Below are 16,339 nucleotides of genomic sequence, written 5' to 3'. Positions count from 1 at the left end.
CTAAATGCTATTTTTTCTTCCCTCTTGGGAATGGTTGCCACCCTTTGGCCTTTTACGTTTCATACTTCATCTGTAACTGATCTCTGAAGTATACCTTCAGCCTTCTTTTTAAATGAATCTATTCACTAAAAGGTGAAAAGACCTACTGTTAATGTAAATGTGCAACTGTAACTGTACTCAAACTGGTAGAGCTCCTTTCCAGAGTGTAGGAGAGAAAGAGGAGGGTGGGTGACTTGCAATGTGTTCTGAATCAGGAGTTGGGCCTGGAACTAAGAGGAAATAGGAGCTCTGCAATGAGAGGAAATAATTAGACTGGGAGCTCGCACAGGCATTGTGACATTAACTTCATTTCTTTATTTATCTATACCAAACTAAAAAAAACATTTAATTTTACCTACTTAGTTGATTTTTTTTTGATGCTAGAGCAAGCAGGGTTAGAGGTAATGGGTTGGAGCAAATTTGGAGCAGTCTAAGGGTAGGATGGTTCAGCCTAGGGGATCTGCATTGGAAGAAGTGTGGACATGAATAGTTTCAGAGGTTGAATAATGGCAGGCAACTGAATCCTATTTCAATTCACTGGAAGCCAAGCGCAGATTAAATGTAATGATTATACAACTGCCCAAATTCTATAAGCCAGTCATGAAGCATAGTGTACATTATCATTTCACATTTATAATCACATTAATAATTGCTGTTAATAATACATATTTATTGTGTTTTTTAAAAATTTAATTATCTCTCCCAATCATCTACCCACATTGGATAATGTCACTGTTTCCTTGAAGGCTTTGATATTTGGAGTTCCCAAATAATGCTGAAATTCAAACAATGAATAATTTATCTTTGGATCAAAAACAACTAAATTATGAGGGCATGAAGACAATACAAAAAATCTGGCAGTTTCTGTACAATTGAATGTATTTGCCCTGTACTTGGCAAATGAAAGATGGCACAATTTGTAAAGGGGGAGATAAATCACATAAGCTTAGATGTAAAAGAAAGTTGGGAGATAGCAGAGACCCTAAAATTCATTTTTAAGGAACTAAATGACAGGCAAATAGCTTTGAGGTAAGGGAGATAGAACAAATGCAGAGAACCACACAGCAGTAAGCTTCATGCTGTCAGTCGGAATCCTTTACTCAAAAATTTAATGGAAGAGTATCCAGAAAATAAAAATATAATGAAAAGGAATTAGTTTGGGGCTCAAAAGAGGAAGGTCATGATGACCATTATTGAGTTCTATGAAGGAACACCAGAAAAAGTGAATGAGGATAATGAGATACATGTATTTGGATTTTCAAGAGAGACTGCGTGATAGACTCATGGCCAAGGGTGGAGCATATGGGATGAGTAGCATAATTTACAACAAGCTGACTTAAAAACAGAAGAACAAGAGCAGAAATTAAATGTAGTGGCAGAAGATTGTACAATAACTGATGCCAGGTCCACAGTGATTAATATTTACATAACTGATTGTGAATTCAAAGCATTAGTGAACTTATAATCGTTTATCAAATGGTTAACTGTGAGGTGGTGAATTTTGTTGTTAGAAATAGGAAGACCTTTTAAATATGGAGTAGAATTTTGGCTTCGTTAGATGAAAACAAGTTGCCTGCCTGATTGCTCCTGAACTTTCCAGCTGGAACTGTGTAATGGGAGTGGAGTACAACAAGAGAAGGCCCTGATCTTTATATTTTAAAAAAAGATAGAGAGAGATTGAAGAGCAAAAGATTTCTGAGGATGATATTAGAACTAAGAAATTGTAACCAGCAGATAGAGAAGGCTGAGAAGTCATTTAATAGAAGTCTTTTAAAGCACCAGGAAGGCACAGAGAAAACCTTTACAGTCTTGTGAGATTACAAACCCATTGGGTCATGAACATAAGATAATCACCACCACTTACATTAATACCTTTGAGAGAAACCCTTAGATAGTAGAATGTAGAAGTTGTGAAAACCTGAGGCCATCATACCTGCCGGGTCACCATGCCTGGAAATGATCCCACATCTGCACTTACCTTACCCAGATGTGGAAGTTGTAAGTTATTGACTGGCCTCTGATAGCAGAGCTGGGGCCAGAACTGTGTTGGTTGTAAATCCTTTAATTGATTTTAATAGTTTTTAAGTGAGTATGAGATTCAGAGACAATTAAAACTGAAATAAATAAAAATGTAATTAAACACACAAAACACATGTAATTTAAAACATAAAAGTAAAACAAAATAAACAAAAGCTTGTCTTCCTTTTTGACCTATTTCTCTGCCATACAATTCCCATTGAAATTAATGCAGTTCAGATCCAAACATACTGATTGATATGAAATCCAAATAGAGACCAGAGCAGAACACAGTTTTGCTGGGATTCCTTGTTATCCTTCTGTGGAATCACCTCTCAGATCATGCACAGGGTCAGTCTTGCTGCAGAGTATGAGACTCCTGGCAAAACATCAATATAATCCAGTTTATGGGGATGATGTTTATAGCATTTGAGAAACTTGATAAATATGTGAATGTGCAAGGAATAAATGGCCATGCTGATGGGGTTATATCGAATGAATGGGCCAAGGCTTAAATGAGGAGTACTGTCAATGGTATAGATAGGCTAGTTGGGTTTGACTATCTACTTTTACTTTTTGAATGTAATTCTGTCAAAAAAAAACAATTTAATTTGCTTTCGCATTTCAGCTTCCTGTAATCACTGATTTAAGGAACCCCTTCCTGAAGCACAGACACTGGGAGTTAATGGAACACATTATTGGTGCCAAATTAGTTGATGTTCTTGAACCTGTAACTCTAGCTCAACTAATAGAACTTAATGCTTTTGAACATTCTGAGGAAATACAGAATGTGTCAGGCCAGGCCTCTGGTGAAGCTGCTTTGGAGACAATATTGAAAAAGGTGAGAAATTTATCTATTGAATTAGAAGATAAGAACATAAGAAAATAGGAGCAGGAGTAAAGTTTGAAGGGCCATATGATATGAATTACTGCACAGTTTAGTAAATGGAGGTTGCTGGATTAATTCAGCATATGATGTGTAGTCTGGTCCTCAGATTAATCATTATGCTATAGAATTGCCAGTAAATACTGGCCTCTGTGTTTTGCAAAGTGATTGGTGTTTTTTTTGCAACATAATCCTTTCAACCATCATCTCAAACAAATGGGCTATCAGGTTTATGATAATATGATAAAATATATTGCCTTAGTTATATTTTTCAAATTGTTCATTATTCTTTTAGATGTTTGTTAGTACTGAGACAGAACTTAACTATCTCTGGGATTAGTAAAACCATGGTTGATGGTGAAATAGTGAAGAAATGGAGGACCATATAATCCATGAGCTGGAATACTTAGTAAACTGTGAAGAAGAAAGATAATGTGTAGAGAATGGCCGATAGTACAGGATTAGACTGGCAAAACAAAAGTTTGCAACGGGCTGCTCTTCACACAAAGGCTGATTTGCCTTCCGCAAAAGGTTGTGTGATAAAAATCTCGAAATCTCAATATCAATTTAAAAGGCAGTTTAGGTTATGAAAAGGAGAGGGTGGGCTAGAGCTTGTTCAGCTGTGAATTTACCCAACATTCTCATTGTAATATTTTAAATATCTTAAAGAGTTTACCCCATAAACTCCATTACCAAAGAGACTGCAGGCTAATAGTTGTGTTCCTTTATCTTATAATTTGATCCTTTAAACCCTAATACCACTGCAGTAAGCCTACCCTGCTTCCTTCAAGGGTAATAGATCCTTCCTGAATACATTCATTTCATCAGCAAAGCCACTTGAAAAAAGCCCTTGCTAAGAAATCAACATCTCGTGAAAATGCATTTGCGCTGTTGTACTAGATCATGAGCAAAATTCACTATCCTAATGCTGGAGATGGAAATAATACAAGTGGGCTGAATGGCAGGGTGGTGGGATTCAAAGCAGTAGTGAGGCAGACAAGAGGCTGGAAGTCGATACAGAAGTCAACGACAGCAAGTTCAGTGGACAAGACAGGTAGGAGCATGGCAGAGAGTGAGGAAAGACTGTTGGATTAAATTGCATTTATTTCAATGCAAGAGGCCTGACAGGTAAGGTGGCTGAACCAGGTAAGTGGGACTAGGCTATTATTGCCATTGCAGAAACATAGCTAAGGGAGGCACAGAACTGGCAGCTTAATGATCCAGGGTATAGTCAAAGGAAATTAGATGAACAATTATGTAGTGAGGTTGCAGAGAATTGCAAGAATAATAGGATTATCATAGTAGGGGATTTTAACTTTTCTAATATAGAATGGTACTGCCATAGTGCTAAGGTCTTAGATGGGGCCGAATTTGTTAAATGTGTTCAGGAAATTTTCCTCAGGCAATATATAGAGGGCCTACTAGGGAGAGGGCAGAGCTCGACCTACTTTTGGGACAAGTAGCTGAGATGTCAGTGAGGGAGCGCTTTGGGACCAGTGATCAAAATTGTTTTTCAGTCTGCAGGCCAGTGACTATTGGTGTGCCTTAGGGTTAATGCTGGGCCCATTGTTGTTTGTTATCTATGTCACTGATTTGGATGAGAATGTACAAGGCATGATTAGTAAGTTTGCAGATGATACTAAGACAGGTGGTATCATAGATAGTGAAGAAGGTTATCAAGAATTACAGGGATCTTGATCAACTTGGTAAGTGGGCCGAGGAATGGCAAATGGAGTTTAATTCAAATATGTGCGAGGTGTTGCATTTTGGGATTTCAAACAGGGTAGGTCTTTCACAGAGAATGGTAGGGTCTTAAGGAATGTTGTAGAACAGAGGGACCTAGGAGTACAAGTATATAGTTTCCTGAAAGTAGACTTAGAGGTAGACAGGGTGGTGAAGAAGGCTTTTGGAATGCTGGGCTTCTTCAGTCAGGGCATTGAGTATAGAAGTTGGGCCGTTATGTTGCAGTTGTACAAGATGATGGTGAGGCCACACTTGAAGTATTGTGTTCAGTTTTTGTCACCCTGTTATTGGAAAGAGTGCAGAAAAGATTTACAAGGATGTGGCCAAGACATAAGGGACTGGGTTATAGGGAGAGGTTGGCCAGGCTACGACTTTATTCCTTGGAGCATAGGAGACTGAGGGGTGATCTTATAGAGGTGTATAAAATCATGAGGGGCATAGATAGAGTGAATGTACAGTCTTTTTCTCAGGGTTGGGGAATCATGAACTAGAGGGCATAGGTTTAAGTTGAGAGAGGAAAGATCTGATAGGAAACTGAGGGGCAACTTTTTCACACAGAAGGTGGTACATATATGGAACGAGCTGCCAGAGAAAGTGGTTGAGGCAGGTACAATAACAACATGTAAAAGGCACTTGGACAGGTACATGGATCGGAAATGTGTAGAGGAATATGGGTCAAATGTGGGCAAGTGGGGCTAGCTTAGATGGGCACCTTGGTCAGCATAGGTGAGTTGGGCTGAAAGGCCTGTTTGTGTGCTGCCTGAGTCTATGGCTCTATGAATCTAAATGTCTCTGATGTTCAGAGATCTTTAAAAAGTATGAAAGTTAATGGAAATAATTCAAGAATTGTCAATTAAAACTCTTTAAAATATTTATAAATCATTATACATATTAAAATAAAATAACTTTAGTGTATTGGTATTTGTGACATTGTATCCTATGTTGCATTCATGCAACTCTGAGCCTTCCTTTTATGGGAGCAGTGGAATCTCCAAGCACAACCAGCAGGAGTTGTCTTAAGTTTCTAGGCTAACTTAGAAATTCTAGTGCACTCATTAAGGTTCAGCAAAATAATATAATGATTGTGGTCTGCACATTTTCATTGGGGAAAGTGTGCCACCCAGTCCTTCCTTCCCAAGGTTGTCTTGAAAGATCATTGACCTCAAGGTTGGTTGGGTCTGTGGCTGGCTTATGGGGAGTAGTGATTGGTTGGTTGGGTCTGTGGCTGGCTTATGGGGAGTAGTGATTGGAGTCTTAAAGTATTTAGAGTGTGGGTTATGATTGGAGGTTCACTCTGGTGAGAAAAGGAGAGAGTTAGGGGTTTGTGCTTGTATTATGTTGATCATCGTGGACTGGTAAGAATGGTGTACTATAGGCATCATAGAAAAGACCAACTTTCTATTGACACGAGAATGTTTTAATTAAAACGCGTTCCCCAAAATCAGCCCATGTTATAGAGTCATTGATTTATACAACATGGAAACAGGATCTCCAGCCCAATCCAAGTCTGTGCCAACCATCAAGGATACATTTACATTAATACTATGCTAATCCTATTCTCCCCACATCTCAAAGGCATTCTGATAGGCTAATTGGCTACTTAAATTACTACTTAGTGTAGGTGCATGGCTAAAAGAATCAAAGGAGAGTTGATAGGCATGTGTGAGAGAGAATAAATTGTAGGAATACAGGGAAATAAGGAGAGTGGAATAGGTCTGATTGCTCGCAGGAGCTAGCACAAACTCAATGGGCTGAGTGGTCTCCTGTGTTATAAGAATCAGAAACTCTGGTTATAAATTAAGCTATATTCAGATATTTGCAGGTTATTAGATTGAATCATGTTTGATTTAGCCTATTGTCCAAATTCTAACTTGTAGTCACCATTTCCCTCTGGAGTTGCCAGCAGCCAGTAAACACAGTTTGGCACAGTATGTTAATCTGTTAACAGATATATTTTCAAGTTGCAGGCCTGTTTTACTGAGGGTAAATGTAAGGAAATTCATACTGGAGCATTCTGATCATCAAAGCTGGAACAATAAATGATTTCATCCACATATACAATACAATACTGCAATTTAATTTAATAAATGCATAAATAAATTACATTTCAAAGTATATTATTTTATATAGTGTGATGTCTGTAATGTCATCTTACATTTCTTTTAAATTGGTTTGCTTGATATTGTTGTACACATGCTTTCTTTTGAGGTGGAAGATGCCTGGAAAATTACTGAGTTTATTGTCCTTCCTCATCGGGATGCCAAAGATATTTTCATTCTTGGCGGGACTGATGAAATTCAGGTAAGGCTGATTATCCAGTAAGCTGCATCAATAAATATGCCTTTTGTTTGCAGCTGCCAAAATAACTTTGTTCTCTTCAGGGCAATGTTACCTTGAGGGGCTATGTATCCTGAGGGAACAGAGGAGTTTCCTCCTCCTGTCTGTTGCCTACACTAGAACATATGCAGACAGCATGAATATCACATGCTGCTGGGGACAACGTAACAAGTGTGGCCATGTACACACATTTAAGGGAGGGATTTAGTGTCTAAATCTATGCCTGTGAAACTATAGGAAGAAACTTGAGTTCTCAGCTGACCGTTGTTTGCCAGTTTGTTGAAGATGAGAATTTGTTGTGAGGGTACTGACCACAATAAATTAGTTTTACTTAATTTGTGACAAATATTACAAGAAATGCTGTCTTACAGATCTCTCTACCCAATTGTGCGATGCCTGCATAAGATCTCCAACAAAAATTGCAAGTTGGTAAAAAATGACAAGAGTAAAATCTTTCAGTTTATCTAATTAAAATAATCCTATTAACACTATCATATAGTTTTGTCCTTTCTTCTTGTATATCTTACTGAGATTAGTGTCAGCAACAGATACTTATCATTGTTAAGAATATTATCAACTGTATGAAAAAAGAATAGAAAAATTCTATTGAGATACACAGAAACAAATACAATAATATTTAACCAAAAGATAGAAATACAAAGTAAAAATAAGGCATAAGAAATGTAACAATATTAATGCTCAAAAATGCTCTGGTTGCAAAATGTGATCAAAGACTGATAGCTAGAACATCATCCACTGACATTCACTGTTCAAAGTTCAATAATTGTGAGTATTCCACACTTAATTTCATTTGTAATTGACTAATTTTTATATAATGTTTTGGCTACAGGCTTTGCTGGATGACAGCATTATCAATGTATCAACTATAGCCTCATCACGTTATGTTGGTCCTATTAGAAGCCGTGTTGATGAGTGGCAAAGACTTCTATCACTCTTCAATGAAACTTTGGTGAGTTTTACATCCTTCATTGGGTAGATCAGGAAAGGTTTTGATTTTACAGATGTATATGCATGTATAGGATTAAAAATTGTCTTGTAATGATCAGTTTGTGAAACAGTTTTCTGAAAATTCTATACTTTTTAAAAATCTATGTACAATATTGTAAAATGTTTAATTGTACGTTAAATTGATAATGAAACACTAAATTTCTCACGATTACAACAAATTAAAATAATGCTTGATTCTTCAGAATATCACCCATGACAATTTAATTTTAAGAAATTCTATATTTTTTGCAGAGGCATAACATTTGGGAGCACACAACTTTTCATATCATGTTTGCAAAACAGAAAATATCTAAAGGATTTGACATCCTTTACTTTTTTTATTAAGCAATATGTTTCTTCCAAGTTAAGCTCATACCTGACCAAGGACACGTTAATTTCCTTTAACCTCCATAGCAGGGCTATGGGAAGAAGGCAGCTGAGTGAGAATAGCTGGATTGCTCTTACATGAAGCTGGTATGGATTGAATTGACCAATTGGCCTCCCTCCATTTTGTAATTCTGTGAGCTTTTGCTACAGGTACAACTAGAGCAATTTAGCCTGCGTTCCAAGAGAACAACTTGTATGTATAAAGTATCTTCAATGTAGCAAGATATTCCAACATGCTTCAACAGGAATGTTATTAAACTAAAGTTTACACTATAACATTTAATGATATAGTATGCCAGCTGACCAAAAGGTTGGACAGGGGGTTTTAAGAGTTCCTCAAAGGAGGAAAGAGAGGCAGAAAATAAGAGATTTAGGGAAGAAACTTCAGAGCTTAGGACCTTGGCAATTCAAGTCAAGACTGTCAGTGGTGGACCAATTAAAATTTGGAGACACAAGAGACTGCAGATGCTGGAATGTGGAGCAACGCCCAAAACACTGGATCGATTTGTGTGTTGCAGTTAAAATTTGGGGCTAATCAAGAGCTGGAATTACTAATATGAGAGGGTTGTAAGGCTGGAGGATATGGGATAGGTGAGGTCATGGAGTGATTTTTAAAGAAGAATGAGAACTTTAACATCAAAGCATTGCTAAACAGGGAGCTATAATAGGTTAGCAAATGTGGAAATAATGGCTGAGCAAAACTTGCTGTGAGTAATGAAATGCACAATGAATTTTGAAAAAACTTAAGTTTATGGAAAATACAATGAGACCACCCAGCACTACATTGCAGCAGCAAAATCTAAAGTTAATAAAGGTATGCGTAAGCAACAGATTTGCTGACAGGGATGGATACAAGTAATGTTATGAAGGTGGAACTAGGCTGACTTAATGTGTGTAAATGATCTTGACATCTATGTTGCAAACTGCCTGGATGAGGCATGGAATCAGTGATTACAGAACAATATTTGTAGAGGGACTGAGTATTATCACCTTTAATCTTCCATTATTTAAATCCAAGAAACTTCTGCTCATTTCTGCAGATCTTCAGCAAGCACTCATTAATTTAGAGATAGCTGAGTGTCAAGAAAGGTGAAGGTGAGCTCGATACCATCAGTATACCCCTATGACTTTATGACTTTATATGTGGAAACAGTTGCAGCATTTTAGATGCTGTTGATTCTGAGGAGTAGCATGTAAGGACCTAGAATAAATTCTCAGGGGCACCAGAGATAACAAAACCAGAAAGAGTAAAGGAATGTTTGCAGACAATTCTCTTGCTACAACTGGATAGATAGGGTTGTAAATAAGTGATTGAGGTTCCATTTCATCAGGATGATGTTGGGAGGAGTTGGAGAGAAAGGTGTGTTTATGTATGTCAGATGGTGAAGTCAGATCAAGGAGGACACAATGACCATCTCCAGCCATGCTTTGGTGAAGCTAGAGAGTTTCTGCTTCTGATTTCTGGGTAAAAGTATGTCCATCCAGTTTCTGATTACACTAAACAATGATATTCCAGCAAGGAATCATAGAATAATTTCCATTTGTGTATTTGACTTTAAAATACAACTGAAGCCATATCGTGAGATTTATATCATAAACGCTGAGTAATCAGAAATGATCACAAATTATATCCTGCCCAGTTGACTTTCATGTTTCCTTCATGTAAATCTATTCTTCTAATTAGTCATAAGATTAATCATAAGACTGCAGATTTGGCAAGCTGACAAACTTTGTTTATGATAATCACTCTCCATCTTTTTCACTCTCACTGCAAAGGGAGAAGGGAGAACATGGTAAATTGGAAAATTAAGAGATCATGCTCCACTCTTATTTTAATTAATATTTATTGCAGTGGTCGTTACAATAGGCCATTGCTATTTTAAGTAGTATTTATAAGTGCCACTTAGAAGAATTTAAATCTGCAACATACCAAAATATCATATTGCCTCCATAATATTTGCTATGGTTGAAGTTCGGTGATCAGATGAAAATCCCTTATAAAATCCATATTTTGCACCCTTATAACTATTAGAAAATGCAACTTGTAGTTTTTTTATTGAGATTTATTGAGAGCCTAATGTAACCAATCAAAGGCTGCAAAACAAAGTCACATCTACAAGATCAATGATTCTGAGATATCCATCAATGTGGAAGGGGCATTTGCCAAGAATTGAAAACTTTCTTGAATTTCATTTCTTTCTTTCTTTACTGTATACATCAAAAAACAAGCCGTGCTATAAATGGTTTGTCTGAGTGAAGTATTCAACAAGACTGATTGTTCTTAGCTTAATCAAAGAGATTCCCTTAAAACTAATTTCCTAACCTTTCTATCCAGTGATATGTCACCTCCTTCTGTTGCCAAAAATTAAAATCTTTCACTTGGATTGGTCATTTGATATTAAATCCTTGACTAATTCAAAGCAAAGGTTCCTTTTCAATAGGGCTGCAGCAAAATAGGATTATTCCTTGGTGTTGTTTGGGTCATATTGCAAAGGTCTTTCTAAGTTGCCAGTCAGAGTACTTGCTGAATGACACCTGATTGCTAAAAAAACAGTAATATAATTTTTTTACTTCATTACAGGACCAATGGCTGATGTGTCAGCGAAATTGGTTGTACCTGGAAAGTATTTTTTCTGCTCCAGACATTCAACGTCAGCTGCCTGCAGAGGCCAGGATGTTCACTCAAGTGGATAAGTCCTGGAAGGAAATCATGAGAAGAGTAAACCGCCTACCCAATGCTCTGAGAGCAGCTACTCAACCTGGTACATAAATTCCAAAAATACTAAAGGCTTGCCAAAAATGTAGTTCTGTTTTTTTTATATACAGAGCAGGGTATTTTTCTTGTGCAAACTGATATATTTGAAGGCTAACATGGGTTCCTGCATCTGAAATATTTGTTTATTCTGTTGATGATTTATATATATTTCCTTTTTTTAGTTTGTTCTGAGATATCTGCTTTTATGCAGGCAACTGTGTATTCTTTGGAATTCTGCAATCAGTCCAGTACAGAAAAATAACCAAAATACTGCAGATACCCTTTTAGTCAGGCAATACCTGTAGAGAGAGTTAATGCTTCATGCTGATGACCTGCTGATTATTACCAGCATTTTCTGGTTTTTATCTACAGTACTTTATTTTTTACATAGTGCAGTTGTTTTCCTTTTTTTAATATTTTATTATAATACCTGCAATTCAGTGATCGGCTGAAAGACTCATAATATTTTTCATAGATTTGAGAAATGCAATCAATTAACTTAATATATGTTCCATACTCTGTCCTGTAATTGTCTTCTAATTTGTAATATTAACTGAAAATAAGCATTCATTGAGTTTGTTTTCACTGTGATATTTCAAAGTATGGTATTTTAACTTTTGGGATATATGTTGGAAGAAGCTCCTCAAGTATGTAGCTGTAGAACCAGCAACTAATTTCTTTCAGATTTGTGACTACCCATTGTAGTGCTATTGTTACAACTTACCTAACTTTTTGATCTTTTGGATATTTGACATTCATATCTTCAGTTATTAGGGAATTCCCATCTCTCTGTTTTCAGGAATATTCCTATTACCTTTTATATCCATGTAAGCTAATGTGGCTAAGCTAAGCAGCAGAATAACCATGAATTCCAACATTAGCTGTTGGAATTATCGTCATCTGTCTTCATCATCTGTGAGAGAAGACAACAAAAGGAAAGAAATTGAGGTGTACAGTCATGCTTAGAATTCAATTCTTTCTCAATCTAGTCTCTCTCCCTTGGGGGAAAAGAGGGAGTTACTAATTGAATGAATGAGTGCAAGAGAATGATTGAATGCATGAGCTTGAGTGTCACTGAGTGAATATGTAAGTATGTGACTGAATGAGAGGGATAAGTGTGGGAGTAGATGAATATAGTGATGAGTGACACACAAGGACTAAGCAAATGAGTCATTAACCAAGGAACAACATGAGAAAGAATGATTATGGCAAAGTGTCTGGATGCAGAGGAACTGTCTTGCTGACAAAAGTATCCTGGACTCCAGTACCTGATTCTGTGGTGACTTCATTGCATAGATGGGGTTTGAATTTGTTACAATTGAAAAGGATAAACTGGGAAATTAGACTAAAATGATAGAGATGATTCAAGTAAGGAAAGGAAACATTGAGACTCCGTTAGTTGAGAGTGGAAGAGGGGGTACATTGTTACTAAATATTAAATGACTGAGAGGTTTGTAAGGTTAGAGAAGAAAATTTAAAGTCTCCTGGACAGACTGGGGGTGATGAGGTCACAGAATGAAGCATCACAAGGCCGCTTGCTACTGCTGGCCCCACAAGGAAAGTTAAATCTTCCCATGCCCCAGAAACCCTTCATTCTATCCTTACAAAACTATCCTGGGAATTCCCTCATCACACATGCATGTTGCAGACATGTGGCCGGGGAGAATCCAGTTTTCCAAAGGTCAATATCTATTTGCCAGGCAATAGATAAAAATAAATCAGAAATAACAACTCTGGAAAAAACAGCATTGTATTAAAGTCATTAAGCTGAGATCCCAACTAGAATGTTTTTCATTTAAGGGTTTCAGTGTTCCTTCATATAATCTTTATTAGTGTGTAAGAAATAAGAATGAACCTAGTGCATGGCATTAATTCAAATATCTTTTGCATCAGTTGAATTCTTAATGAAGTTGAGGCATCAAAATATCACTAGATACATAAAATGGTTGAATTATGATCATGCAGGAAATAAATGCAGGGGTTGGTCTCAGATTTCTGTGGTTCTCCAAGTACTCTTTACACTTTCACTCTCTTCTTTTGCAATACTGCCGAATCTATCCTGCAGTGTGCAATATGTGTGATGTAGTGTTCCTAACGCTCTCTTGCTTTATTTTACAACATGCAGATAGCCATTGGTACGAACATATTATGATGATTTTCAACAGAATTTTACTTGGTCGGGTAGCAGATAGGGAGAGTGCAAGTCTGTTCTCTCCACTGATGATGTCCGATTTGCTCAAGTAATCCCAGCAGCTTCTGGTCTCTGTTTATGTCTCTTAATTTTATTTTTATTTATCATGTGAAATGTTATTGTGTCATTTTTATTTCTTTAATAGGTGTTTTGGAAGCTTTCCAGAATAACAATGTATTATTAGAGCAGATTCTAAAGTGTCTGGAGGCCTACCTTGAGTCTAAACGAGTGATCTTCCCCAGGTTTGCCTCCTTTTACCAGTAGATTTTACTGTAATTCCTGATTAAAAAAGGGTTTCTTCCAGAAGAAATATGAATTAACTTTTTCAAAAACCTCCACTGTGAAGTACCTTATTTCTTACCATTATAAGTTATGACTAGGCAGGAGGTGAAACATAATAGTTCTTTTTCCCCATTAATTTTCCTATGCTGGAAGTTGCTGATGTATACTCTTTTTCTGTTTCCTACTTCCCCGACCTCAATGGTTTATTCTTTAATCAAGTTCTACCCTTTTTCTAGTTCAGTGGGCAGTCCTACAATAGTGTCCCCTGTTGATCAGCAAGATAGCAATGGGTGTATTTAAAAGCTGCATAATTGAGCATACACATTGTTATCTTAGGAACCACGGCATGGCGAGGGCAGAGATCATGCTGAAGTTCCCCACTACTTCCAATGTGTGATTTTTACAACCTTTGGCCACCTGCTGAAAATGGTCCTTAAAAGATCAAGATCCCAAAATTGTTACTTGCCTTATTTTCCTACCCTGTAATATTTATCAGAGACATGAAAAACTTACATTTTGTACCTTAAAACACTGGAGAAATCCCCAAGGCCATCCAAATCCATAGCTGAACCAATGTCAGCATCTTCCCCAAGCTAATATTCTCAATATTGAGACCCTGATCACATTATCCACATACTTCCAAAAAATGTATTGTGCTTTGAGCCTTGTATTGGCAAGTGATATTCAGGTTGACATAGGAAATGCTTCAAGGACATCCTCAAAGTCTCCTTAAAAAATATACAGATCACCAAACTATGGGAATCATTGGTCCAAGACTGCTCAAACTGGCAGAGAAGCATCCAGGAAGACACTTCAATTATCTCCGATAGGAAACCAAGTAGAATAGCAGAAGGAGAGTACAACAGTTCAGGCAACCACTTACCTCTCCCATCAAGCATCAACTGTTCCACTGGTGGCATTGTTTGCAGTTGTTATATTGGAATCAGCAATCACTTTAGAACCCACAGAACTGAAGTGGAAAAAATCATTGACACCTCAGGACTGCTGAGGGAGACTTGATCATATAATTCCTAGACACGACATTAACAGAAGATATTCAATTTCCCTTCCACCCTTGTATTGATAATCTTACCAAATTGCTCTACCACTGCTTCACCTGAAAAGTTCACTCCTCTGGATCTCATGTTGGCAGCTCTTTCACAGTGTCGCTGGTTTTGCTTCTTCCTCTTCCTTCAACAACTTCTTCAAAACTTACTTCTTTGATCTTATTTTTGTTAGTTTCAATATTTTCCCCTCTGCTTCTAAGTTTGCAGGTTTTCACCTAGGTGTTGTGCTTTGGGTGGTTATCTTGCATTAAAATGGCTAGACAAAAAAGTTTCTTTTACATTCAAACTTTTTTTGATGATTTTTTTCAAATTGATGATTCATTTGTTTTTTGATTATTGAAGTCAAGCCAATAGACCTGTAACTTCTAAAAATGTCTCTCTTACACATGCAAACTAGAAGTAATTATTTACCACCAGTCTGCTGGACTTATCACTAACCCTCGACTGAGGATGCATGTGTGTAATGTGTCCTTTTTACTGATTGTTTTAAAAGTTTTTTTTACAGAATGTGCTTTTGATATTGGGCTTAAGGGGAATTAATATAGTATCCTTTCTAATTGAATCTGGATCATAGGTTTTACTTTCTGTCTAATGATGAGTTACTGGAGATTCTAGCACAGACACGCAATCCACAAGCTGTCCAGCCACATCTGCGCAAGTGTTTTGATGCAATTTCAAGACTGGAGTTTGCACTAGCTCCCCAGGGTGAGGAAAGAACAGCTGAGGGAGAACCTGAGAAGGTGTACACCAATGATATCTTGGCTATGATCTCTCCTGAAGGAGAAAAAGTAAGGACATTTTTATTGGTAATAGCTGACACTATAAGAGACATTTTATTAATTGGCTTTTAACAAGCTTGTGAATTTGCACATAAACTTTATTCATAACAAGTCTTCTGTTGCTGCTGTGTGATAAGATGTAGGAAATTGGACGTGTCTGATGGTTTAACATATGACAAAGACCCATTGCAGAGTTACCTTCTTCTGCAGGGGAACATTGAATGTCATGGGAGGTTTAAAATGGAAGCAAGAAAAACAAGTGCCAAAAAATCAGATATTAAAAATTAATAAAGCCACTGAAAAGAATGATCAGTTCAAAATGATTTAGAATGCATAATAAATCAGTTGACTTATGTGATTTTTAATTTAGGATTTCTTTGGAAAGAGTCCTGGCTGATGTATTATGCTAATATGATTAGTGATTGCCCAAATAGCTATCTTTTTTTGCCCTGCAGGTTGGTTTGGGGAAAGGACTTAAGGCTAGAGGCAATGTAGAGGATTGGCTTGGAAAGGTAGAAGAAGCTATGTTCTCATCACTCCGTCGTTTGTGCAAAGCTGCAATCGCTGATTATCAAACTCAACCCAGAGTGGAATGGGTGGTGTCTGGGCATCCTTCTCAGGTATATAAGAATTTCTTCTCTTTAACTTTATTTTTAGGAAAGTGGTAGCTCATGTTAATAAATGGTTCCAGGGTAATGCCCCTGTTATTTCATCTCAGTGGCCATTTTCCATGTGTCACATTGCCTTGTGCCTTTTCAACCTTTAGGTCCAGGTGTTTGCAGTGTAAAGGTCTATCAGCTGCCAGTTAGGCCTGCCAAATGACAGTAAGAATACTTGCCTTCATGAGAT

The 16,339-nt window shown here is 37.1% G+C and overlaps 1 protein-coding gene across 1 annotated transcript in view; it reads left to right on the top strand.

Moving 5' to 3' along the window:
• The window catches only part of LOC127572582 (dynein axonemal heavy chain 6-like), a 320,765-nt gene that overhangs the window by 78,114 nt on the left and 226,312 nt on the right, over positions 1 to 16,339 (top strand). Inside the window, 7 exon segments of the mRNA XM_052019999.1 lie at positions 2,684 to 2,896; positions 6,893 to 6,985; positions 7,872 to 7,991; positions 10,998 to 11,178; positions 13,508 to 13,604; positions 15,286 to 15,499; positions 15,946 to 16,110. Coding sequence (XP_051875959.1) covers positions 2,684 to 2,896; positions 6,893 to 6,985; positions 7,872 to 7,991; positions 10,998 to 11,178; positions 13,508 to 13,604; positions 15,286 to 15,499; positions 15,946 to 16,110 — 1,083 coding nt within the window.

This window comes from Pristis pectinata, chromosome 7 (genome assembly GCF_009764475.1).
Source record: "Pristis pectinata isolate sPriPec2 chromosome 7, sPriPec2.1.pri, whole genome shotgun sequence".
NCBI classification, from domain to species: Eukaryota; Metazoa; Chordata; class Chondrichthyes; order Rhinopristiformes; family Pristidae; genus Pristis; species Pristis pectinata.
The sequence above is the reverse complement of the archived record's forward strand: the minus strand, read 5'-3'. Positions and strand labels throughout refer to the sequence as shown.